Source organism: Geotrypetes seraphini, chromosome 9 (assembly GCF_902459505.1).
Source record: "Geotrypetes seraphini chromosome 9, aGeoSer1.1, whole genome shotgun sequence".
Classification (NCBI taxonomy): Eukaryota; Metazoa; Chordata; class Amphibia; order Gymnophiona; family Dermophiidae; genus Geotrypetes; species Geotrypetes seraphini.
In genome coordinates this window covers 31,486,274-31,513,845 of record NC_047092.1, presented here as the reverse complement: position 1 = coordinate 31,513,845, position 27,572 = coordinate 31,486,274, and the positions used below count along the sequence as shown (strand labels likewise).

Below are 27,572 nucleotides of genomic sequence, written 5' to 3'. Positions count from 1 at the left end.
GTTGTAATTTCTGTATTTGTAACGTAGTTTGTTACAGTATATATTTTTTTATGTGCAAGTCATGTAGAATATACATTGACAGGTGAGGTAAGAATATTAATAAATGAAAAGAAATATTCTGAATATACTCACTAGTCAGTTGGGGGTCTTTTTACTTGCACCTAGATTTAACAGAAACTGTTTAGATGCAAATAATCAGTCTGTGTTTACATCAGAAAAATCAATAAAAATGTACACTATAAAAGAGAACGCATTTTGTTGAAAAAATGCATCTCGTAATACTACATATTTCATTTTTCTGTAGGTTCTGCTTAGAATTATACAAAACATTAAGGGTCTCTTCTAACAAACTGCACTAGCAGTTTGTAGCGCGGTGAGCCGCGCTGAATGGCCCACGCTGCTTCTGACGCTCACAGTTTGATAGAAGAGGCCCTAACTGGGAAAAGGATGACTCTGAGCATGCTCCAGTCATGATGCCTGTCCAGACAAAAGCCAAACCAAAAATACGTAGCTAGGCTTAGTGACCTCTTGGCTGTATTGAAATATGCCAAAAAAAAAACAAAAAAAGCGCTTATGTACTCAACTCTATAGCGAAAAAAAAAGGGGCAAAGTATATATTCTCAATGGCAATTGTAAATGCTATCAGGACTGCAGTGAAGTCTGTTATGCTTGTTAATTTGGGGGGGGGGGAAAGAAAGAAAGCTAATTAGAGAAAAACAAATAAATACTGGGAGGCATTCTTGTGCTGTGTAATCCAGCTGTTTTATGTACCTCTGGGCCCAGGCTGACTGTTCTCATGGAAGCTGTCTTTATCTACTAAGTCTATTCCCTTCAGTCTGGCTGTATAGTACATGTGGTGTGGAGACCTTGCTGTTACTTTCGGTATCGTTCAGGCTCCTGTTTAGCAGGGCTGAACTAAACTGACAGCTTATTGCCTATTCAAAACTGTACTTTGGATTACGGAGCTCTTTGGTAGTTTTAAAAATTGCTATTTAGAAGCATCCATCGGAAGTTGTAAATCACTTGAGTGTCCTGCCTTATCTGTGGAAAAAGGAAGATATTGCTGAGATCTATTTCAGAGAGCTAACCTGGAGTGACCGGCTTGTGACAGTGGCCAATATTCAGTAGCCACAGCAGAATCTTTAAGGTCTACCAACCCAATAAACCATCTCAACACCCTACCTAGATATAACACCGGCATCATGTTTTATATGCTTTTCTAAACAGCAGTGTAGTTCAACTCTCAATTCATGTTCATCTCTGTTAGTGCTACATGGCCCACATGTTAACATTACAACTGATTTCCTCCAAATGCTGGTCACTTCCTGCAACATTATCACAGAGGTTTTGTATGAAGGTTCAGTGGCCAATAATACCTGGTCCAACCCCTGTGGAGTCCCACAAGGCTCCCCCCTATCACCTTCCCTATTCAATATCTACATTGCATCACTGGGTCACATGTTGTCAGACCAAAAACTGAAATCCTACATTTTTGCAGATGACATTACAATTGTCATCCCCATCTCCTCATTATCACAAGAAACAGAACAGCACATCTCATCAGTACTCACCATGGTCGAACACTGGACAACTCTGTTCAAACTGAAACTAAATCCAGAAAAGACTAAACTCTTCCTTGCAAGTCCCAACCACAAATTAACGACCACCACCCTACAACTCAACGGTCTAACTTACCCATCAAAATCCTTGGAGTCATCCTAGACCGATACCTGACCTTCGAAGATCACACCAATGCCCAGGTCAAAAAATATTTTCAGACCCTCTGGAAACTCCGCACCATCAAACATTACTTCGACTTCCTCTCCTTCAGACTGCTGGTCCAATCCCTAATCTTAAACACCCTGGATTACTATAATATTATATATTTGGGCTCCTACAAGAAAACCATCAAACGTCTAAGACTCATTCAAAACACCGCCGTCTACCTAATCTATGGCCTCAAAAAGTCAGACCATATCAGCCCTTACTACAGAAAACTTCACTGGCTGCCACTAGAAGCGAGAATCATCTTCAAATTCGCCTGCCTCTGCTTCAAAACCCTAACTGGCTTATCCCCGATATATCTCTCTCACCACTTTGCATTCCCAGGCACCATTCGCACACACAATGCCTATCTGTTTACCTACCCATCCCCAAAGGGATGCACCTACAAAAGTTTCCTTAACAGAACTCTCTCATTCCAAGCTGGCAGATGGACAGATTGCCTGACCACCCTCATCTCATCTGCCCCATCTTACTCTTACTTCAGGAATTCCCTCAAATCTTACCTCTATGATAAATTTCTCGACCCCCCCCCCCCCTCAAATAACCAAACCCTACCACCTCTATCTTATTCTTTAAGTCTCTCAAACAGTATTTTCACTGTATAAATATCGCTGCTATAGATGTACAGACTCCTGTACTGTAATTCTGCTTTGTCTTCCGCGGTATTAATACCTATGCTAAACTATGTACAGTCCCCTGCATTGTAACTTGCTCTCAACTGCATAGTACATTCCCTTACATTGTATCATCACTGTATATGTACAGTCTCTTACACTGTAAACCGCTCTGAACTGTTTGTGGTATTGCGGTATACAAAAATAAAGTTATTATTAAGTTATTATTAAACTGTCCCACCCCTAAAAATTAACCCACCACCACTCCATAAACAGCCCCATAACCGTCCCACTACCCTGAAGATGTCTCCATTTCCAAAAATGACTCCTCTACAATGACCAAAGTCACAACTTAATATTTAAATTTCTCTCATCTTGGAAAAGTACATAGAAAGAAATCTGTTCAAGTTTATACAGGAAAAGGCCTCAGAAATGGAGCCTACGCGCAGTCATAATGTCATAAACTTGAATAGATTTCTTTCTATATACAATGTACTTCTCCAAGATGAGTGGAATTTAAATATTAAGTTGTGATTTTGATCATATATACCACTCGGGTTGATCTATTTAGGTTTCCCCTTATATGACCCCAACCTCCATCCAAATCCTCTCCCCCCAAAAAAATATGCCCCACATACTGGCTCCATCTCCAAAAACTACACCCATAACTGCCCCATCACCGCCAAACTGCCACATTCCAAAATCTTCCCTTGCAACTTTCCAACCATCTTGCAAGCTGTCTTACCCCCTGCCCCCCATCTACCCTTCACAATAGTCCCAACACCTGCAAATTGATCCACCCCAAAAACTAACCTCCCACAATAGCACCATTATTCAACAGACTGCACTACCCACACCCAATTCCAATTGTTATAACTACCACACAACTCTGAAATCTGCCTCATCCCCCCAAACTATCTGCACAGCTACCCCCTACTCCAAAAATGTATCCCCACACAACTGACCCACCACCCCACAAACTGTCCCACTCTCATAACCTACCCCCACCTAATTACATACCATCTTGCAAATGCTCCACTATACAAAAACTACCCATATGCAACTGCACTACCACTCTGCAAACAAACACCCCCCCCCAAAAAAAAATTACTACCTCACAACTACCCCCAAAACCAAAAAGAAGGACTGCAAGGGCACAGTCCAATTTAAATAAGCAGCAGACCAGAAAAGCTGTCAAAGGCAGTATGGTGCAACAACCACCCTCAAAAACTACAACCCACAGTAGCCTCACCAAGCCACACTGCCCCACCCTCAAAAACTAACACTCCCCCAGGCAACTGCTCCACCAACCCCAAACTGCCTTACACCTCCAAAGTAACTGCTACTTCTGTCCTACCCCCCCAGAACTACCCCTAAGCCTGCTCCACCACCCTCAAAACTGCCTTCCTAAAAACTGCTCCTGCACCTTCTCCACAATCCCCCCAAAACCACTCTCATGCAACTTCCCTACCACCTCACAAATTGCTCTTACTCCTTGCAACTGCACACCAACCTGCAAATGCCCCACCACCTAAAAACTTTCCTCAAGCAACTGCATCACCATTCCACAAACTGCCTTATCCCCAAAAACTACTGCCCAATTTCCCTACCATCCCATAAACTGTCCTCATGCCCCCAAAATACTGCCTCTCCATCCTACATATTGCCTGACCTGAAAATCTATGAACTACAACATAGAAACATAGAAGATGATGGCAGAAAAGGGCTACAGCCCATCAAATCTGCCCATTCTGCTTACCCACCCCCTGTCTATGCCCTAATGACCCAATTTCCTTATCTTGACCCTCGTAGGGATCCCACATGGGTATCCCATTTATTCTTAAAGTCTGGCACGCTGTCTGCCTCGATCACCTGCACTGGAAGCTTGTTCCAATGATCAACCACTCTCTCTGTGAAGAAATACTTTCTGGCGTCGCCATGAAATTTTCCGCCCCTGAGTTTGAGCGGGTGCCCTCTTGTGGCCGAGGGTCCCTTGAGAAAGAAAATATCGTCTTCCACTTCGACACGTCCCGGGTCCCCCACTTTCCCACAAACTGCTCCCACTCCTAACAATTACCCTCTGCAACTACTCCAACATACTCTAAACTGGATGACTCCCAAAATTACCCCCAAACAAATGCCCCCTCAAGCATAGCTACACCCCTCAACAAAACATGTATAGAACATAGCAGAGAGGTACACACACGAACAGGCACACATGCACAGAGAAACTGTAAATAATTTTCTCTCTGATCTATAGCTCATTTTCTTTGTAGTTAATTCTAGCGTGAAAACCATTGAACAATTCATAGGTTTCTTATTAAATGCAATGTATACTGCCAACAAGTATCTATTGCCATGGGCAGGATCAGATTAAAGCATTGGCAAGCTGCCACATACTAGATTAAATTCTATAAATGGTACCTAAGAAATCGGCACCAAAAAAAATGGCACAGCGTTATTCTATATAGAGCACTGAAAAGTTAGGCACCATGTATAGAACATCGCTTACGCCTGGACCTGCAACTTACTTTAGGCTCAAGCATTTACACCAGCTGAAATGTGGTGTAAATCCTCGTCCCTAAATTAGGCGTGGATCCCCCTTGTTCTATAACAGGAATGCCCCAATCTGCCCATGGCCTTCCCATGGCAATGCCCCCTGATCGTCCAAGTTTCCATAACCAGAGCTGGTTTTTAGACGTATCTAAAACCAGCTTAGGCCTTTCCCCTGCCTCTAAACGCACAGAGAGAAAAAAGGCATGTTTAGAGGAGGGGAAAGGGCGGGCAGTGGGCGGGAGGTGGGCCGACCTAGGCGTACAACACCTAGGCGTACAACACCTAGGCGTACAACAGGTATAAACAAAACCGTAGGCAGGTTGCCTAGTCAGCACTTATACCTTTTTGACTTAGGCGAAGTCAAACCAGGTCTAAGTGCCGAAAAAGGGGCCGCTGAGCTTATTGTGGCTGCTGCGATCAGCTCAGCGGCCCCAGCAACCTGCCTACCCCTCCACCGCAAGCATTGCGACAGGAGAGATGCCTCATCTCTCCTACCGCGATGCCATCACTCCTCTACCCTAACTGCCGCAACCCGCGGCAGGAGAGATGCCTATCTCTCCTGCCGCGGGTCGCAGCAGTTCTGGTAGAGGAGTGATGGCATCACGCTAGGGGAGATGAGGCATCTCTCCTGCCACGATACATCACCCCCCACACACACACACAACATCGGGGCAAGAGGGAACCCAAGTCCTCTTGCCCCGTCGAACCGCGACCCCCCCCCCCCGATTACATTGGGGCAAGAAGGAGCTCAAGCCTTCTTGCCCCAGCGATCGTGCCACTCCCCCCCACCGAGTACGAGCAGGCCAGGAGGGAGCCAAGCCCTCCTGGCCCTGGCGACCCCCCCCCCCCTCCGACACGAACGGGCCAGGAGAGAGCCCAAGCTCTCCTGGCCCCGGCGACCCCCCCGACTGGATTGGGCCAGGAGGGAGCCCAAGTCCTCCTGGCTCCGGCGACCCCCTACCCTCCACTCCCCCACTACAATACGGGCAGGAGGGATCCCAGGCCCTCCTGCCCTCGACACAACCCCCCTCCCCCCAATGACCGCCCCTCCAGAACCCCCGATCGGCCCCCCAACACCGACCTGCGACCCCCCGGCTGACCCCACAACCCCCCACCCCCTTCCCTGTACCTTTAACGTTGGCCAGACGGACGGGTGCCAAGCCCGCCCGTCCGGCAGGCCAGCCGACTCCAGAATGGGGCCGGATTGGCCCAGCCGTCTGAAACCCCGCCCACAGGTGAGGCCTAAGGCGCCTGGGCCAATTAGAATAGGCCCAGGAGCCTTAGGCCCCTCCTGTGGGCGGGGCCTTAGGCACATGGGCCCAACCCGGCCTAACATGGGACTGGGCCAAGTGTGGGTCTGACTGGCTGTGACATCTAGAACATGGGTCTTTACAGTGTGCTTCCTGTCCTGACTGCTGATAGCACAGCCGAACTTATCACTACCCCAAAGGGTAGTGCAGTAGCACATCCCTCAGTCCCCTCCACACACAAACTCAACCTCCCAATAGCATCATCAGGTCCTCCAGAATGAACCTCCATGTCCCTCTGCATCCCCAATAGCATCACCAAACCCTCCCGATATACATATCCCATCCCCTTCCATCAAAACTCACCCAACCAAGCCCATTCTTCTCCCACCCACCAGTCCTTCCTCGGGACTAACTGAGGGGGTCAGCGGTGGTGAAACAGGGTCCTGGGAAGCAGTGATCCCTCTTTGCTGCCACCCAGCTCAGTGCTATTATCCAAATTTCAGTTATCCAGAATGGTACCAGTAACCCCTAGTGGCTGTAACGCAGTACTACTGTTATGGGTCATCCTGTACATCTATTTAAATGTTTATAATTATGATTTTTACATTTATGACAATAAGTAGAGAAATAGAATATCATTGGTAAGTCAATTTAGACTAGTATACACGTACCATATTAGTGTAATACATGCAGAATGAATTCCAAATATTTTTTGTGATCTGGGCGTTTAGTAGAGGCAGGCCATAATCAAAACAAAACTCCTTTTGGATGTTTGTTTTGATTATGGACATTTTCCCTGCTTCTGCTTTGAACGTTTAAGGACTTAGGCCAAAAGGGGACTTAGACGGTTTTTTTGATTATGCGCCTCCACATTTTCATTCACTTTGACTGATTTATAATTACCATAGCTTTCTTCTTTGAAAGGTTTAGTAATGCAGGGAGGCATAAATGATACAATATAGACTTTTTCCTACAGAAAGCCAGACTTGCTAGAATTCGTGTGGCAAAGAGCGGGAGTGCTAATGCTTATCTGCAGAGCAAACGAAACGGACTGCTGACGGAAGCCCTGCAGCAGGTAATGCCTGCCACTGGGATTCTTTTCATGATCTGTTGACCACAGAGTTTTTAAAGAAATGATTTGAGGAGATACTTCCCCCAAAATAACAAATAATTAGGCAAACCTGTTCTGAAATACAGTTAATCTGTGCTCAATGCCCATTCGTGTCTACATAAAATACCGAAAAGATTTAGGTCATTAGTTCATTACAGACAAACTGTCTTGAACTGTGGTATTAAGCCAGCACAAAATAATAATAAGGAACTAAATGCCCGATGCTCCAACGCCTACAGTCCCTGTAAGCAAAGACTCATGCTGAACTACCATGCTGAAATCTGCCTCGGGGTGGGGGAGAGGGAGGAACAAAGTGGTGCTTCAGCTAGGTCTGTGCTTGTAGGGCCTTTGCAGCACTGATCCTTCTTAATCTTTTGGGGGTTAGCCCAAGAGATTGGAGGCAAGGTGGCAACAGCAGCAAGCCCAGACATGAGAAGGGAAGTGTGCTAAGGATCTCATGCATGCCAGAGCCTTGCCATCACCCTTAAAATGCTGCCACCCTATAAACACAGTCCATCAACTGGCTGGTCCAGCCCTGGAGCAGGTTTCCAAAATCGCTACTCCTTTCTAAAGGACCCTAATTATTGGTGCACCATTATTCAACTAGTAGCAGAGAGCGTTTTAGGAAAATAAGAATAGATTTACTGGGTCAGACCAATGGTTCATCAAGCCCAGTAGCCCATTCGAATCCAGGTCACTAGTACCTGGCCAAAATCTAAGGAGTAGCAATTTTTGATGCCCGCTGCCAGCAATATTCCCAGATACTCAATGGCAGCCCCTTTCCGAGCTTTGGGTTGTTGGGTTGGGGGGGGTTGAGCCGGCTAACACAAAGATGGTTTAACTCATTGTCCCACAAACTTTCTCGAGCCGCGGCACACTAAACGTAGTGGCCGCAGCTTGAGGCATCTGCAAGTGTGCAGACGTTGCTGTGATGTCATCATGTTGACATCCAAGCATGCGCGAAGGCTCTCCAGATGGGTCCTAAGATGCCAGAAGGGGATGCCAGCTTGGAAGAAGACCAGAGAGAAGGAGAGGCGCTGCACCGACTGATTGTCTACAGGACGTGCCTCTCGCCATGGGAGGCACGTCCTGTAGGCAGTCAGCCGGCACCGCTCCTCTTCCTCAGTGTGCCTTGGCACACCTGAAATCTCAGGAGGCACACAGTTTGTGATAAACTGATTTAAGTCAGCATTCAGCCAATGTATTTTTGAATTCCTAGGACAAGGATAGTACCACCACGATATTTCCCCCCTCTTTTTTTTTTTTTTGTACTGTGACTGTGCTAAATCTGTTTGCAATTGTTGAATGTCTCTTTAATGTGAATTTGTTTTGCAAGCTCACACTAAATTTGGTTGACATGAACTGTTTTTAGCTGCAACCCACTGACGTTTCACTGCAGTCCAAAAATCTGATCTGTCACAGTGGTGAGACGTCTGGTTTACAAGTGAAACTCATGCAGAATGTTATGTTTTCACAGTCCAATGAAGAACAGGCTCTTGTTAAAAAATCTGGCTCCTCTTTTGCAATCCAGCATCACCACCTGCTGCACTGCCTAGAGAAGACCACGGTAAGAATCAGTTTATTTCCAGGAGCCCAGAGAAATGTAATTTTGTTGCTGTGTAGCTTATTATTCCTCATTAATGATTATTTACATTACAGTAATTAACTCTGATTATCAAACAACATGTTTCAGCATCTGAATATTTAAAACTTTTGTTTCATTTGCATATAAATGCTAAACACCCTATTTTGCATTTTTTTTTCTTAGTACACATAGACACATAGCAGTTGTGCACAGCACTGCATCAAAGCTTTTCCTTCACACTCCGTTCATTTATTTTTCTAAGGGAAAGGCGATGATATTTGATATGCTGCAGTTTTATACATATTATATACAGGTACTTATTTAGTACATGGGGCATTGGAGGGTTAAGTGACTTGCCCAGAATCACAAAGAGCTGCAGTGGGAATTGAACCAGGTTCACTGCACTAACCATTAGGCTATTTCTCCACACAGGCAGTGAGACATCATATCCCAAGGTAGTGGTGTTATTTTATACAGGGTCCCTATTACTAAGCTGCATTAAGTAGCCAACACAACCTTATCAGCATTATCCAGTGCCCTAAAACAGAAGCCTATGTGGTAAAAACGCCATGTTAGCTGCCTAACATGGGACTGGGCCAAGTGTGGGTTTGACTGTCTGTGACATCTAGAACATGGGTCTCTACAGTGTGCTTCCTGTCCTGACTACTGATAGCACAGCCGAACTTACCACTATCCCAAAGGGTAGTGCAGTAGCACATCCCTCAGTCCCCTCCACACACAAACTCAACCTCCCAATAGCATCATCAGGTCCTCCAGAATGAACCTCCATGTCCCTCTGCATCCCCAGTAGCATCACCACATCCTCCCGATATACATATCCCATCCCCTTCCATCAAAACTCACCCAACCAAGCCCATTCCTCTCCCACCCACCCGTCCTTCCTCGGGACTAACCGAGGGGGTCAGCAGTGGTGAAACAGAGTCCTGGGAAGCAGCGATCCCTCTTTGCTGCCACCCAGCTCAGTGCTGTTATCCAAGTTTCAGTTTAGAATGGCACCAGTAACCCCTAGTGGCTGTACCGCAGTACTACTGTTATGGGTCATCCTGTACATCTATTTAAATGTTTATAATTATGATTTTTACATTTATGACAATAAGTAGCAAAATAGAATATCATTGATAAGTCAGTTTAGACTAGTATACACGTACCACACTAGTGTAATACATGCAGAATGAATTCCAAATATTTTTTGTATGAATGATTACACTTGTTGGCTTTAAACTAAGCTAAACTAATGGTAGGTAAAGCGATGGTGCCAGATGGGATACATCCAACGTACTGAAGGAACTTAGGGCTAAGTTCTGGCGGCTCCACTGTCTGACCTTTTCAGTGCTTCTCTAGGGTCAGTAGTGGTCCCAGAGGACTGGAGAAAGGCAGTTGTGGTCCTTCACCGCAAAAACTTCAGGCCGGTTAGTCTTACTTCAGTGGTAAATTAGTGGAAATGCTTTTAAAACAGAAGATAGGTTTCTGGAATGAATTACAGTACCTGAGGCAGCATGGTTTTACTAAAGGAAGGCCTTGTCAGACTAATCTGATTAACCTCTTTGACTAGGTAACCAAAGAGTTGGATTTCTAATCTAATATAAATTGACACTTTTAAGCTGCTTTAACCCTATAAAGGTCCAAAATGGCTTACAATTTTAACACTGCATTAATCCATCAGATCTCTATATAGAATATCATTGCAATGTATATTCTTCTTAATTTCCTACTTCACAAATTTCTCAAATAAATAAGTTTTCAAGCCTTACCAAAATAACATATAAGAAGATTGCTTTTTCAAAATAGATGGTAAAGTATTCCAAATTTGAATAGATTGATACAAAAGGGAATTTTCAAGAATTTTTTTTAATTCCTTTAAACAATTTCCAGTGACGTCATCAGGATGACGGCAGCTCTCACCTGAAGCTCCGATCAGCCCCAATGAAAAAGGAGTCAGCATCCAGACTCGGGAGTTTACCTTTCAAAACCTGCACTATCGATCCCTCTTAACCACTTGGGCATACCTGCCATGCAAGCAAATGGCCCAAAATCATGTTGGCGAAATCAAACAATATTTTCAAGCAGCCACATGTGAGGAAGATGGCGGACCCAGTGGTAGACTATCGATCCTCACCACCCCAGATGATAACGATATTTCAGTATCCTTGCTGATGGACGGGATCATGTGCCCTTAACTAAAAGAGATCTCCATAATATATTGCAGGACTTAAAACTGGGGCTGCAGAATGATACAGTGGCGTGGCTGGGTGAATTGAAAGAGCTAATCCAGGATCTGTGAGGTGGCCTGACCGATTTGGGCATAAGAATAGAGGATGCGGAACAGCAATTAGAAGAGCAAGGTGATTCACTCATGACAACAGTAACACGAGTGGATACATCTTTCAACCAACTAGAAGCACTTCAGGAAAAAGTGGACGACTTGGAGAACCAAGCCTGATGACACAATATTCGTGGAATCCCAGGGGAGGAAAATATTGGGGGAAATAGTGCAAGATATTTGCTTTTCCCTCTTCCTGACTCATCCCGAGTTCTCTCTGGAGAGGATATTCAGTTGGACCAAGCTCATTGTGCACTTGGGTCTCAGGCATCCAACAGGCCACATGATATCATAGCTTGTTTCACCTCTTACCTGCTAAAAGAACAAGTCTTATTAGCGGCAAGAAAAGCCAGAATCATTAAATATCAAGGTACCGAAATAGCACTTTTCTAGGACCTCTCCACTCTGACTTTACAAAAGCGAAGAGATTTTTGTGAAATCACTTCCTTGTTTCAGAGAGAGAAAGTCAAATACAAGTGGCTTTTTCTGTTTGGTTTATCCTTTGTTATCAGCGGGAAAATGTACCAGGTGAGAAGTTTGGTGGAATCACATGCACATTTGAGAAGAGCAGGCTTGTGGAAGGAACCAGAGCCATCAGCCCTTACGTCGATGCCACCTCACCCAATCACGCCATGGTGGACGAGAGTCCCCCACAAAGCTGGCAAAACCATCAGATTAAAGCACCAAGCAGCGGACAATACTGGATTTCTCTCTGTTATATCTTGACTGCTCTAATACTCTGGTATGATTAATGTCTTACAAACTCAGATCGTTGCATATTGGAAGGCATGCTCCTTCAGAAAGAAAATGTAATGCTGTGCATAGATGGCTGGTTGTTTCACAGCTGACGTTATTGTATGCTGCTGGATTTACAACTTACAGAGTGTGATTTGGATGGTAGTTACTAATTTGTTGCATATTGTTGGGAGCAGTAGGTGAGTGTGGGGAAGAGATGAGAAGGTAGGGAAGTGAGTGTTTTGCTAGAATGGGAGTATGTCTGGTTTATGGAACAGGTTGGCATGGAGTGTGAGTGGGTGGTTTGCGTAGGCCTGGATGGCTGTTATAACTACTTGGCTTGAATTGCTTCGATGACTAAATTTTGTTACCTGGAATGTAAGTGGCATACATTCCGCCATTAAGAGAAAAAAAAATACTGACAAACTTATGAAGGAGAAATGTGGGACTAGCATTGTTATAAGAAACCCATCTAAGTATAGCTGAACATCAAAAATTGAAAAGAGAGTGGGTCAATCATTGCTATCTTTCCACAGCTCTGGTTCATAGATGAGCTGGAGTTGCAATATTAGTAAACAAAGCTTCCCTTTTGTGGAACATACTACCTGTCGGGATACTCAGGGAAGATGGTTAGTACTGCACTGCTCTTTGTATGCTCCCCTTATGTAGTAGTCTCATTGTATGCTCCTAATTACCAGGATAAAGGGTTTTTCCCAGAATTTATTAAACTTTTATTAACATTGCATAGGTCAGGGGTGTCCGACCTTTTGGCTTCCCTGGGCCGCATTGGCCGAAAAAAATGTTTCTGGGGCCGCACAAACGCTGCAGCAAGACAGAGGAGAGAGCCGGCAAGGCGGTAAACACCCGGGGGCAGCAGAGGAAAACACTGCATCGCCCTTGACTGGGGCCGCACAAAATACTTCACGGGTCCGCATGCGGCCCTCAGGCCGCAGGTTGGACACCCCTGGCTTAGGTGCACCTTTATCATCGGAAATGACTTTAATGCAGTTGCAGACCCTACTATAGATAGAGATACACCAGGATTATTTTGGGGGGAGGTGGAGGCAGGCAAAGCAGTTCTAAGGGGGGAAATTATCTCCTTTGTCCATCATCGTCGTAAGCAGCAGAATAAACAATTCCTCCTCTTACAAACTCAGCTTCCTTAACAGCTGGTGAATCCAGACGAGTGGGTTATGTACACCTACCAGCAGGCGGAGATAGAGAGCACAAAGTTGAGCTCTGCCATATTTACAATGGTCTGCTCACTGGTACTTCAGTATTCCCTATCTCCACAAGCTTATAGATGGTGTCTCCTGCTCCTGATTTTAGCTGCTGCTCAGCATGGCTTGCAAGCTTGGGTTGGTCCAGCTCCAGGTGCAGCTTTGCTCCTGTTTATGCTTGACTGACTCAGTGAGCAAGGGGCTAGGCTTCCTGGGTGCCTTTTCAGGATATAGCTGGTGGTGCCAGTACCCTACCCATCCCCTATGGTCCTATCTGTCTGTGTACTGCACTCCTCACTCCCTCCTCAAAAAAAAAAAAAAAAAACCTCAGCTATATCCAGAGAGAATACAGTGTAAAACTCAGCTTCACCAAGCTTGCCTAGCACTTGCGAGGCATTTCTCAGTGGAAAACAAGGAGCAATGTATCCCGCTTCAAAATACACTAAATGCACTCATACATCAGTTTACTTTAAATACATTACAGCATGGGCGAAATAGATTTTTTAAATATGGAAATTGCATGGACACTTGTTTGGTCCGTGCACAAACGGGTCCATATTTTATCATGATATTGAGGGATCCTACGGGAAATCCGCCTGCTAATAATAAGCAGATTAATAAATTACTAATGAGCTATTATGGAACTTTATACACGAACCCGGTGGACTCTTCTTTACAGGAGGACACTTATTTTAAGGGATTAAATTTATCCTCCATAACTGCACAGGATTTGGAAAAACTAAGTGCCCCCTTAGATGTGGGAGAGATAATTAATGCACTTTGAACTCTTCCTGTTTCAAAGACACCTGGGCCTGATGACCTTCTGGTGGAATTTTACAGGATATTGGCCTATAACCTTACCCCCACACTATTGGCTGTATATACCAAAGGTTTGGGTCAAATGCAGCTCCCTCAGACTATGAGTAGAGCCACAATTAGTATGGCCTAATTTACCGGCACCTAAAACAGATGCCTACAGATACCTAAGTCATACCATGGTTATTTTCCACCCCTAACCACACCTACTTTGTGGGTTGACAGGCTTAGGCACCTCGTGGGGGTCAGCCAGGGGGGTCGCGGGTCGGCTGGGGGGGCGGTCGGAGGTTCTTGGGGGGGGCGGTCGTTGGAGGGAGGGAGGGGGGTTTGCGTCGAGGGCAGGAGGGCCTGGGATCCCTCCTGCCCGTAATGTAGTGCGGGGTGGGGGTAGGGGGTCGCCGTGGCCAGGAGGGTTTGGGCTCCCTCCTGGCCCGATATTGTCGGGGAGTCGGCCGGGCAAGAGGGCTTGGGCTCCCTCTTGCTCCGATCGCGGGTGCGGGTGGGAGCGCGTGCGAGCGGTCGTTCGGGGTGGGGGTGCGAGCGGTCCTGCTGGGGGGGGGTGAATCGGGCGTCAGCGGGGTGGGAACTATGTAGGAAAACTTTTGTATACCGCGCTCACGCGTATAACGCGCGAGGGGTATGCGCGGTAGGTAAAAACGCGTATAACGCGCGCGTTATATGCGTGAAAATACGGTATTTGTAGAATCAGGCCCAAAAATAGTAGCGTCACTCAGCATCTTCCACATATTGATTCTATCGATTAGTGATTCTCAATTACTCATTTCAGCCCTGGCTGAAATAAGAACTTTGAAAAAACCTATGTATGTCTCAAAGTTAGTGCAAAAGCCAATGAGGAAATCTGGTAAAAATATACATGTATTACTATTGTAAAATGGGAAATACATACAGTGGTACCTTGGAATCCGAACTTAATCCATTCCAAAACCCCGTTCGAGTTCCAAAATGTTTGAGTTCCAAGACAGTTTTTCCCATTGAAAAGAATAAAAACTGGATTAATCCATTCCTTGGTCCCACAAACTCTGCAAGATTGGGCCTACCTGGCAGAAACTGCAAGATCGGGATCCCCAGCAGCAGAGGCAGTAAGATCAGGACCCCCAGCAGCAGAGGCAGCAAGATTGGGACCCTCAGCAGCAGAGGCAACAAGATCGGGATCCCCAGCAGCAGAGGCAGCAAGATCGGGATCCCCAGCGGCAAGACAGCAAGATCGGCAACGGCAGCTGAAAGTGGTGTTCAGCCCAAAGCTTCCCTCCCAGGCGGAAACAGAAAGCTGCATCAGAGGGGAAGCTTTGGACTGAGCACTGCTTGCAGTTTGGATTCCAAAGCAGGCGTTCAGATTCCGGGGCAAAAATGAAGAAAAAAAAAGTTTGGATTCAAAATTGTTCAAGTTCTGGGGCATTCGGATTCTAAGGTACCACTGTATATATACATTTTTGACTAGTCTGAACTATATCTTCAAAGTGCTGTCTTAGAATCGGTGCCTACTGGATTTTTATACATATAAATAGCATCATTCTGAAACCGCCAATCTACATGTATAAATGTTTCCTCAAGTAGATGCTTCTAAAGTGACCTCCTATAGCAATTACAATTCTGTACTAGTTTTTTAAATGTTTAAACTAGTGATACAATAAATATACATCAAATAAAAAACTTCAGCAAAATTTGTTTGTGCCTCTGGGGGACATTTCCATTTGATAGAGAAAAACAGTGATTTTCTCAAACGTACTAGCAATGCTAACATTCTTGCATATTAAGATGATGGTTTACAGATATGTACTAAAATTAAAATCGTACTCTTATCTATTCTGTATAAAAAAATAAATAAATTCAATCAAAACTAAAGCTACATTTTTCCCAAGAGATACTGAAAGAATTTGGTTAGCAGAGCCAAATCTAATGGAAAGTTGTCACTAATAACTAGATTAAGAAAAACAATGTACAATAAAGCATCTACAATCCTGAGAAAAATGTGTGAACCCATGGAATGGTTTATATTTTAGCATAATATGTTCTCAAAACTTAATTAGATTCTAATCCAAACTCTAATTACAGAGAAAGATAATCTCTTTGAATAAATAACTCAGGGAAAAGGATATATTGTGGTTATCTGTTCAACAATAAGTATCCTTGTGTGAAAAGTATGTGAACCCTTCTTTCAGTAACTGGTGCCTCTTCCCTGAGCAACAATATCATCTGCTAAATGTTTCTTGGAACTGTTGATCAGTCTCTCACATCATTCATGTAGAATTTTAAACAGTTCTTCTGTACAGACCTGTATCAACTCTGACATTTAAGGGTTTCCTTGCGTAAGCAACTGGTTTCAAATCATCTACAAAATTCCAATGCAGTATAAGCTCGTTATAACGGACTTCAAGGGACCTGGCAAAACAGTCCGTTAAATCCAGAGTTGCATTTTTTAAAAACTTTTATTTAGGTCAATTTGAAACAACGTACAGTCAATGAACAACAGTCACTGCACAAGCATATCAGCAACATCAATAGCAAAACTCAGCAAAACATTGGTATGGCATGAACTGATTGCAAAACCAGAACACTAAAAGATGTTGCACTGTCTTGGAAAGAAAAATACTCTGTCATTTTCTTCTGGGCTGCATTTTGATACTATATCACCAGCACGCCAAGCGCCTTGTAGACGGAGCCTGCATGTCCATTATAGCCGAACAAAGCTACAGCTTAAAGCGGATCTGGAAACCAAATTGGTTGTCCGTTATATCTGAAAATCTGCTATATTTGAGTCCGCTATATGCGATTATTTTCTGCATGTTTATAAAGGCGCACGGCCGGGACCAGCAGACCTCGTCTGCTATAGACAAGGTTTTGTTATAAGCGAGTCCGTTATAACAAGATTATACTGTAGTAGATCAGGACTTTGACTTAACCAGAACAAGACATGATTACTTGAATATTTAAGGCCATCATCTTGCTCGCACAACTCCCTTTTGGCTCAATTTCAGCTCATGGACAGATAGCCTAACATTCTTCTCTAGAATTTTGAGATAAGAAGTGCAGCCAGGCCAAATTTAAGGAACACACTACCACAGAATCTGTGCTTAAATCGGTCATTACTTACTGCTACTAATCATTTCTATTAGTGCTGTACATATGGTGCATGTACTTCCTCTGTACCCAGTGGGCAGTGGAAGGCTAAGTGACTTCCCCAAGGTCACAAGGAGCCACAGTGGGAATTGAACCCAGTTTGCCAAGATCAAAGCCACTGCATAACCACTAGGCTACTCCTCCACTCTATTATTTACTTTTAAAAGGCTCTTAAAAGCATTTTTCTTTCAGCAAGCATTTTCTTTAACGAGTGTATTGAGATATTTTTTTTTTTAATCAAAGATGTTGCACAGTGATAAGGCAGTTAGATATTTTTTATGATTTTAATGTTTTGTATTTATGTATTATTTAGATTATGTACATTTCTTGAATGCCAGCTAGATATGCAGATAATGCAGGATAAACAATTTTTCAAATAAATAAATTCATGCTTCTTCTATTGATAAGAAGCCATCCAGATCCTGATGCAGCAGAACCCCATACCATGATACTTCCACCACCATTCTTGAGAGTTGGAATGAAGTTCATGATTTGGAAGGCAGTGTTTGGATTTTGTCAAACAGTTGTTTCTGAGATGAACAATTTCAAGTTCTGATTGTTCTTTCCAGAGAACATTGTTTCATAAATCTTATAGGTTGTTCAGATGCTCTTTGACAAACTTGAGGCAAGCAGTAATGTTACTACTACTACTGCTTAATCTTTCTATAGTGCTGCTAGATGTATGCATGTATGTATAGAAACATAGAAAGGTGATGGCAGAAAAGGGCTACAGCCCATCAAGTCTGCCCACTCTACTGACCCACCCCATTAAGTCTGAGTGCTGCTCGACCCACGTAGGGATCCCACTGGATGTCCCATTTATTCTTAAAGTCGATCACGCTTGTGGCCTTGATTACCTGCACCGGAAGTTTGTTCCAGTGATCTACCACTCTTTCTGTGAAGAAATACTTCCTGGTGTCACCACTAAATTTCCCTCCTCTGAGTTTGAGTGGGTGCCCCCTTGTGACTGAGGGTCCCTTGGTAAGGAATATATCATTTTCCACCTCAACACGACCTGTGACGTACTTAAAAGTCTCAATCATGTCACCCCTTTCCCTGCGCTCCTCTAGAGAGTAGAGCTGCAATTTGCCCAGTCTTTCTTATTAGAGATCATTAGGTTCTTCCTAGCTATCCTGCACCTACAAGAGATACCTCGATAGAACACTATCATTCCAAGCAGGCAAATGGAACAAATGTTTAACCAACTTCATCTCAAATGCACTTTTGTACCAAATATTTAGGAACTCAATCAAAACTTATCTCTTTGACAAATTTCTCTGACCCCACTTCAACCTGATGTACTTCCAAAACACTTCCAGATAAACCTGACTAAACTTAACATGCCAATGTAATTTCAAAACCGCTTGTAATTCCCTTGTAAACTGCTTAGAAATGTTTGTGGTATGGCAGTATATAAAAATAAAGTTATTATTATTACCATCCCCTTCAGTTTTTCCTGAGGTATGAACCCTCACATCAACCACACAATGAAAGAAGCCTGGAGATCTTCAGATGTCTGTCTTTCTGATTTCTTTCTGGTGTTATTGTAGTGTCCAACTTTTACATTCATAGACTTCTCACAGTAGGTAGATGATACTCCAGTGGATTGGAAGAGTAGCCTAGTAGTTAGTTGCACAATCTGAGAATCATGGAAGCTAAGGCATCAGACACATTAATGAGCCTTGGGCAAGTCGCATGCTCCCTAATTCTAAAAATATATTATGCACTAAAAAATTGTGTACGCAATTTTGGTCACATACTCCAATTGCATATGCAAATTAATTAACTAACTGGATAATTAGCGCCAATAATTGGCATTTTAACAAGCAATTATTGGTGCTAATTTGAATCAGTTATATAGAATTCTGTCCTTAATTGTCAGTTGCCTCAGGTATAAATTTAGGACCAGTTTCAGTAAATGTATCCAAAATTGATTTACTTTTTTACAAATTGGAAACTGCTCTGCAAACTACTCTTATTGGCAGTATATCAAATAATAACAAAACTTGAAACCTTTATTGTGTCCCTTTTTCGTGTCAGTCTTCACTTTACCTTGTGGCGTTCCTTCTCAGAATCATGAATTTGTGGATGAACAGATGTATGAAGAGAGCTGCATGGAAGTAACTACAACAAATCGACCTTCAAGCCATAGTCCCTCACTCTCCTCTCAGCATGGTGTCACCAGTTCTTGCTGCTCACGTCGTAACAAAAAAACGTTCCGAATCTCCACTCCCAACATGACAGGTAGTCGTCAAGGCAGCGTTCAGGAACTCAGCACCATCCAGATCCGATGTGTGGAAACAACACCTTTATCCAACAGGTATACTACTGCTAGTAATGATATCTCTCTGGAGGGGCTCTTTAACCCCTTTGGATTAATATAGACATGAATAAAAGTCACCTCCAACTGTTGGGTTATATCTGAAAAAGAGCAGGGGTTAGTCATCTCACTTCATTTCCTAAAATGGTAGATATTATATCGGAACAGAAAAAAGTTGGGAAGGGACACAGGTCAAGCCACTGTGGGGACGAATATGTTTATTTAAAATATCAAACAAATTTCAATTAAAATCACACAAATATATTAATAAAACGTGGCAGGCATATAAAGTCCTTTGTAATAAAACATATACTGGAGCCCAACACGGTCCATGTTTCGGCCACAACGGCCTTCTTCAGGGGTGTAAAAAGTGGGCCAGTAGATGGCACCAAATAACATATAATCAAGCAAAAACGAGGTTGCTTGCAGTAAGAATTACAAGGTTCCTTTCACCTGGCACATAAATTAGAACAAATGCAATCTCAAAATGACTCTGTGATAAAGAAAAGTCGCTGCTAATTTATTATATCACCTCAGGTTTTGGTTACAATAGAAGACAAAACACAGCAGTCATCTTAGTTTGGTCCATCAACACCTTCATGCGTGCAGTGATCTCTCTTGTTTTGAAAGAACTTTGGGCTTCTTATACAAAGGTGCGCTAGCGTTTTTAGCACGCTCTACAATGCCCCTTGCGCTTACCCCATGCTACACGGAAAATACTAACGCCAGCTCTAGGGAGGCGTTAGCGTCTAGCGCGCGCAGGGCACTAAGTGTGCGCTAAAACCGCTAGCGCACCTTTGTAAAAGGAGCCCCTTGTGTTGATCAGTGTTTTGAGGCATCTAACCTCCATCATTGTCTTATGGTTAATTTTAGTGTCAATCATTTGAAAACCTTTAGTATGATTTTTTTCATAATTTGCTGACAGAACTGCTTCTTGCAAAAGAGGAGTGACGTGATCATATTTTTTAGAATTAGTAATAATTTTTATTGCTGTGTTTTGTATAATTTGTAGTCTTCGTATTTCTTTCTGTGTTATGCCTTAGAAATTATCAAAGAATGAATTAGGCCCAGTGTAGCGGCAATCACAGGTTTTTGTGCATCTGGGCCTCAGTTGGGAGCTAGATAAATTACCTAGGACAACCGACAGGAGTAGGTGGAGGACAAAATTTGGAAAATAGGGGTGGGGATAGGGAAGCAGAAAAGGATAACATTCTGATCATTTTTTGCTTATCCTTCTCTAGCCGATCCAGTTTAAATGCCAAAGTGGAAGAGAGCGTTAAATTAAACTGTGAGCAGCCTTACGTCACTACAGCAATAATAAGCATACCAACACCCCCTGTAACAACACCAGAAGAAGATGATAGACCAGATTCTCCAGACTACTCACAAAGAAACATTGTACGAGTATCTGCTTTATGAAACATTTAGAATTGTGACCACATAGAAACACTGCCTGGACGGGGCCGGACATTCGATATCTGGGTACAGTGTTCTGAAGAGAAATCTACAAGGGCGTGAAGCCCATTACCAGTGTTCCTACAGCAGCCTGCATAAAGCGTCTACCGAAGTAGATCTTTCATGTTTCAAGGTTTGACCAATGGAAAGAGACGACCAAATAGCATGTCTAGGACATGGTGGAACTATTACACATCGAAAGTATATGTGATATGACAATGAGCACAATGAAATGTCTCCCATTGTTGCTTCTACCATGAGAACTCTTTTATATATAATAAAAACTTCAAACATACTGTTCCAGTTGAAAATGCAACATACAACTGGAAAAAAAGATTTTTGATATTTTTTCCTGTTAATAATCATGAACATCACAGATTTAAAAAAAAAACTGCATATATTTAAAAGTGCATATGGAATATATTTATACAGATCTCAAAATAATAAAACCACAATGCATGCTGTATTTCTTTTGAGCAGTGATCAGTCTACTTATGTTCTTTTAAGTTTAGGCATGATAAGTTCATACTGTAGAAAGAGGCCTATCTGTGCAGTCACAGCAATTGGGATTAATGATGGTTTTCAAAAATTAGACAGAACAACTTCTTATTTGACAACTCAGTATTTGTTACAGGCAAAATAGTTAGTGATTTTTTACATGTTCATGTTTTTCAGTCCTTGGTTCTGTTACAAATTGCAATAATTCACTGTACACTCGTTGAATCAGGGAAAAAGATTTTCCTTTTTCAAGATATTTTGAAAAGTTCTCTCCTTCAAAATGCACAGTATGTCACAATGTTTTGAATAATCTGCTATGTGAATCATTCCCCCCAATGAGTTGCACTTTCAGTTAATCCCTTGTCTGGCAATGCAAATTATTCCTTCTGGTGCCACTCTTCTGTGTTTGCTTTAAGATCCGTAATGGTCTTATTGAGTTCATGTTACTGCCTTATGATAGACATGGCATTCTTTTATGCTTTCTCAAATGCATCCTGTATGGAATCTTACTGTAAAATTTGCCCCAAATTTTTCTTTAATGCAATTTTGATTGATTGAAAGGAAGGATACAAGTGGTTACCGGTGGCTGCTTACATTTTAACTTCCGTGGTGATATAGGATGCCAGATGGATACTGTTATCAACTGGTTTGTTTTTGTTTTGTTTTTACCATTAGCTGTGTAGTGGGTCCTATAACTCATAATATTTCTTGCTTTATATTTGGTAAAATTATATTTTTCACAGAAAATATTATTTTACACCACAGAAATTGCAACTGTGTTTCAAGAAACCACAGGTTTCAAGTGATAAACCTTTATATTCTATTGAAACTATGATTCTCTGATTGATCTAACGAATTCTAGTGGGAGAAAAAATTCTGCAAAGGGTACTTTTTTAAAAAAATCAAAGTCGAGAGTGTTCTTTTATTGTTTAATCTGCAAACTGGCATTTATGCACATGTCCAAAATGTCTCTGTTTTCAGAAAACTGTGATGAACAGAAAACACCGCATGCCTGACTCTCCTGACTTTGGAGATGCTTGAAAGTGTTTGTAAAACAATGGAAAAGAATTTGTACATCAGAACAGAATATCAGAAATGCAGACTCAGGGGGTTCAAATAAGCTGCATTTGGTATACAATGAGCCAATGACATCTGTTGCACTGGGAGAGAATATGGCTTGAATCAGACGATAGTTTAATTTTCTTTGAGTGTACTTCCTTCTAACACAGTACTATTTGCAGCTTGTTTGTTGACCTGTACATTTTGTCACTTTTGTGTTGTTGCAAGTGCAGGTTTGGAGGCTGCCCCAGTTTTAAAGGCTCATTGCAAGAACTACTTCATCATGTAACTTAATGCTTTTTAACCAAGATACAGTAGGAACTGGACCTCAGATTCCTCAAAAATATGTCTTTTTGTAATATATTTTCCATCACTAGAATAATCAACTGCAATAACACAATAGCTGTGTTGTAGTTAAAAATCACCTAATTACCTTCCCTTAATATAGGCCCTCTTATACCAAGCCGTGGTAGACGTTTCTCCCGCAGCTAAATGCTCTGACACTCATAGGAATTCTATCAGCGTCACAGAATTTAATGCTCTGGGCTGTGGTAGAAACCTCTACTCTGGCTTAATAAAGGGAGGGGGAATAATTTGGCAATTAATTTGATAAGATTTTGAAGTACAACAGACTTGCTCTTTTATTCCAGCACTTCAATTGCTTAATTTATCCAGAACTAAAAGAAAATAACCTTTTTTTTAGTGTTTTTAGGTGATTTGAACACTGTTTCAATAGTGGATGACTGTTGATGACTGTGCAAAGTGTATCTATACTGTAAATGAAGTGTAATTATTCCTGTGTATCATAAAAAAACAACAAAGAATGTTGATTTTTGACAATTTTGTTGGAAACTCATGTATCATATTTCAGAGGTTGGCGTAGTATGTGTGCTAGGCTAAGCAAATAGACATCTGAGGAGTATTTCAAATAAAACATCTGCATGCTTTAATGGGAAACCTGCCTCTACAGTAAGTACATTGAAGTTCATGGTCTAGTGTTTGCTATCTAATTCCAGGCTGCAGGCACTACAGATGTTAGGAATCTCTAGAGTGGATTCCACCAGATGTTTCAATGCAAAACTACAGTATTTCTCCAGTAAAACCACAGCACGCAAATGTTTGGTTAAAATGCATAACATTGAAATAGAAAAGCTGAATATGGTGAACAGTCCTATAGCTAAAAACAAATGTTTTAAGTCAAATTCCATTTTTAATGATAATTATGAGCATGGCTTAGGAATTGCTCTTTTTAAAAAAAATTCTTTATTGATTTTCCAAACTTCAATAGTACAATACACAAATATATAACATATAATAAGTCAATAAAGCACTTTCAGTTTACAAAGATACATAACCAATCACTTTCTCCCACCCACCCAATGATTATTCAATAAAACACAGAAACATAAATTTTCCCAATAACCTTATCCTATTCAAATTAATGATATCCTCTCAACCTCCCACCCACCCCAAGTGTAAATACTCAAAGGTCAAAATTAGGACAAAAATAGCCCCTCCCTGGATGTGTACGAAAATAAACAAAAACTGACTCATAATCAAAGACCTACTATAGTGAAGTAATATAAAATGTCAACGGGCCCCAATCCAATTTAAATAAATTACTCTTTAATTTGACTCAAGACTGTCAATGAACCACCTGAAACCTTGCAATCAGTTTTATAAATAAAAGTACTCACATTTAGGTGAGATTCAGTGTGCACTTGACTGATTATGAATACATGAGCATTCCTGTCATGTCTTGGGCCCAATGAATATAAAGCATTTTATTCATCATATCAAAATGTGAGCTGAAATATGGAGTAACATAGCAAATGCCAACAGATAAAGACCTGAACAGTGCATCCAGTCTACCCAACAGCACACTTATTAATTCATGATTAAACCAACAATTAACTTAATATAAAATACTTGATATGTTTCATGAATGGTATTCATGGTACTCTACAACTATTCTAAACAGTTCTCGTCAAATGCTTTGCTACAGTTACAGGACATTAAATAACTTGAAACCTAGAACCTAAAAACAATGCAAATATTGTCAAGTATATTCTTGGAGGACAAGCAAAACATGCATAGTTGATGTCTTCTGAAAGAGCAGAGGCAAGAAAAACTGTATGAGATTTTCTAAGCTTTTACAGCTTTCTAGCATGGTGAACTGATCATCCATGGGCCACCTCAATTTCTTTTTATCCATGGATCCCAATGATTATTTCTTTATTGTGTAGTACTAGTGGGTGTTTTTCATATCTAAAACCTGTCTTTTCATGTAAGGACTCCCTCAGTTTCACCCCTTTGTCCCTAGAAAAGCCCTGGTTGAGATTTTTGCTGTTTTTTTTTTTATACAGTAGCTTCCTTAATTTTTGGCATAGCTTTGATATGAACTGACTAGCATTGTTCAGTGTAGTTTTTAAAAATGAATCATCTGGTTTTGCTTCTGATTTCTATCACCCAGAAATCAAAGTATCCCAGTGGCTTCAAGAAAAGTGAGTAGTTAAGCAAGACAATATACAATATCTACCCATGATTTGTTCCTGTCATATCTTAGCCCCAAACATGGCATCCATAACTGTTCAACCTACCTAAAATGATACATAAGTCTTCATCATCACCAAGAGTAGGAGAAGCAGCTCCTTGATGCAATCAAATTCAACTCAAGTGCATTGACATTAAAGGCATCAACATTCTAGGAACCTGAAGCCACACTGGATGTACCATATTGGCTAGGGATGTATTAGCATCAAGGAGACCGTGAGTATAGATGGAGACCATTAGGATCAATTGTTTTTAGTCCCACTCGAATTAAAAAAACCACAAGAACTCTGATGCTTCAGCCCCAGTTTTGAGAGATTCTGATGTTAACTACTGAGCAAAGATGAAGAGCCATTTGCATCAGTCTTCATCAGTGCACAATGATGGAAGTATGAATACATTTGTCTTTTCACCTTCCTTGCATCCCTGCAGAGAGGACGATTAATCCTTGACATTATCTGGGAGAGGGCAACAGTTTCTAAGAGACTGGGATCTAGCCACAGATATTCCTTAAGTGAGCCAAGAGGATGAGATTTCTCCTGCACCTCTTCCAATCTTGGCATTGGCAGTCTTGGTACATGTGTTAATACATATGGATATGCATGTATAAGAAATTTGCATGCACAAAACAAAACAGATATGCACCAATGAATGCATTCCCCTACCACTTATAGGTTTCTCTGTTCAGGAGTCAGGAGGAATCTGCTGGTCTCCACTTGGACCCCACTCTTTCACAAGAAAGGAGAAAGTTTCCTCTAGAGGAATTTTCCTGCACTGCCCCTTCTAGAAACAGGAAGTAGTCAAGAAAATGGCTGAGAGCATTAAGTTAGTTCAATGTAATTAAAAATTTTGTAGACCAACTATTGTCAAGTCATACCAAAGCAGTTAACAATATAAATAAATTATGAAAACAAATGGAGTATATGGGATAAGCAGACCGGAGAGATGCATATGGAGTACAAGGTGCAAAGCGTAGTGTGTTAACAATAAAAACTTAAATATAATATTAAAGAGAATAGCCAATGCTGCTCTATCATGAAAGGGGTGGCATGAGCAGATCTTAGCATCACAGTGGAGCTTCACTGCAGTGTTCTGAATTAGCTCAGGACATTTGAGGAAAGAAATGTTCATGTTGAAAACCAGAGAGAGAGCTAGATTGTCAGGGTAGCACCTGCCTATACCTATTTATGAATCAATAAAAATACTCCACAAGTTTAAAAAGAGAATATATCAAGAGCAAAAAATGCTATAGAATGGCAATAAATATTGATAAGTATAAGTGAAGTGCTCAGTCACCAACCAATCTGTAAAAAGTATTAAAAGTACAAGCGCCGGTTATAAACAGGGACCATCATAGCAATAACAACCAGTCACTTAACCTTCCATACATAAACATTTGTAATCAAAAAGAAAATAGAAAAATCACTTATCTTTGAATAAATATGAGGAAGGTAGTAAAATATGTTATCCTGCGCTTGTATGAAATCTCAATCTCTTTTGTAAACCCCCATGTTTGAAACTTCCATAGCTTCCCTTCGACTCGAATTTCACGTTATCGTCGTCAGGAAGGGGGCATTGGCTAGAGGAGCAAAGGAAACACCCTATTTGTGTGCATAAGGCCTGCATTAATTTTACTTAGGCCTATGAACCAAACTGTGAATAGCATCATAACCATCCTATCATGCATTCCTAATGCATTGTATGATGGCTTTGCCAAGGAAAACTTTTTTATGAAAGAACACTGAATAGGCCTTTGTTCATTGTTCTTACTATGATCATGAGGCATAGGATTTTCCATAAGCTATGTGTAAACCTAGAGAGACCTTGGGAGAAACATTGTGGTCCAGATTCTGTAACCAGCACCATGGTCAGATGCTGCCTTAAAAGCGCCTGCCAGTTGTGTCAATCACGCAATGGCACCGGGTACAGAATCGCATCATAGGCAAAGATAGGCACCAGAAACGTAGGCCAGGGTTTTCCTGGCCTACATTTCTGGCACCTACCTATGATGTGAATTGTGCCCACATAGTCACTTTAGGCTGCCTAATGCCACTTCTGGTGGAGTTTGGTGGCCTAAAGTACCTCTGTAGGTACTATACCAATGCAGATTTTTTAGGCGCCAGTAGACACCTTAAAACTTGTTAAAAACACTGTTTGAACAGCATTTTTAACAGAGTTGGGAGCGTTTCCCAGCACCTAAAAAATTGGCACTGGTTTGAGAATCCGAACCTGTATGCCCACCAGCCCAGAATGGTTAGACACCAAAGTCTAGCCTGGTCTGTGTTTTGTTCATCAGCCTGCCCATGTGAATACCTATACCTGATTGGCCCCAAGAGAATTCATGTGACCAACTCATCCAGTCAGAGAAGTGATTTTATATGATACAGTCCTCATTATATAAACCTAGGGCTTCAGCACCAGGGAGTTTTAGGTTGCAGGAGCAAGGGCTTTTACTCATGCTTCTAAGACACCTTTTCCTAATAGGTGCTATCTTACTTTTCAAAATGTAGATCTAAGTGGGAAGATCCACACTAAACTA

The 27,572-nt window shown here is 42.0% G+C and overlaps 1 protein-coding gene across 1 annotated transcript in view; it reads left to right on the top strand.

Moving 5' to 3' along the window:
* Positions 1–23,753, top strand: part of KCND2 (potassium voltage-gated channel subfamily D member 2) — a 244,700-nt gene extending 220,947 nt beyond the window's left edge. Inside the window, exons 3-6 of the mRNA XM_033958602.1 lie at positions 7,182–7,280; positions 8,794–8,883; positions 19,224–19,471; positions 20,713–23,753. Coding sequence (XP_033814493.1) covers positions 7,182–7,280; positions 8,794–8,883; positions 19,224–19,471; positions 20,713–20,890 — 615 coding nt within the window. The 3' untranslated portion in view covers positions 20,891–23,753. The remainder of the gene's footprint in view (positions 1–7,181; positions 7,281–8,793; positions 8,884–19,223; positions 19,472–20,712) is intronic.
* The last annotated feature ends 3,819 nt before the right edge of the window (positions 23,754–27,572 follow it).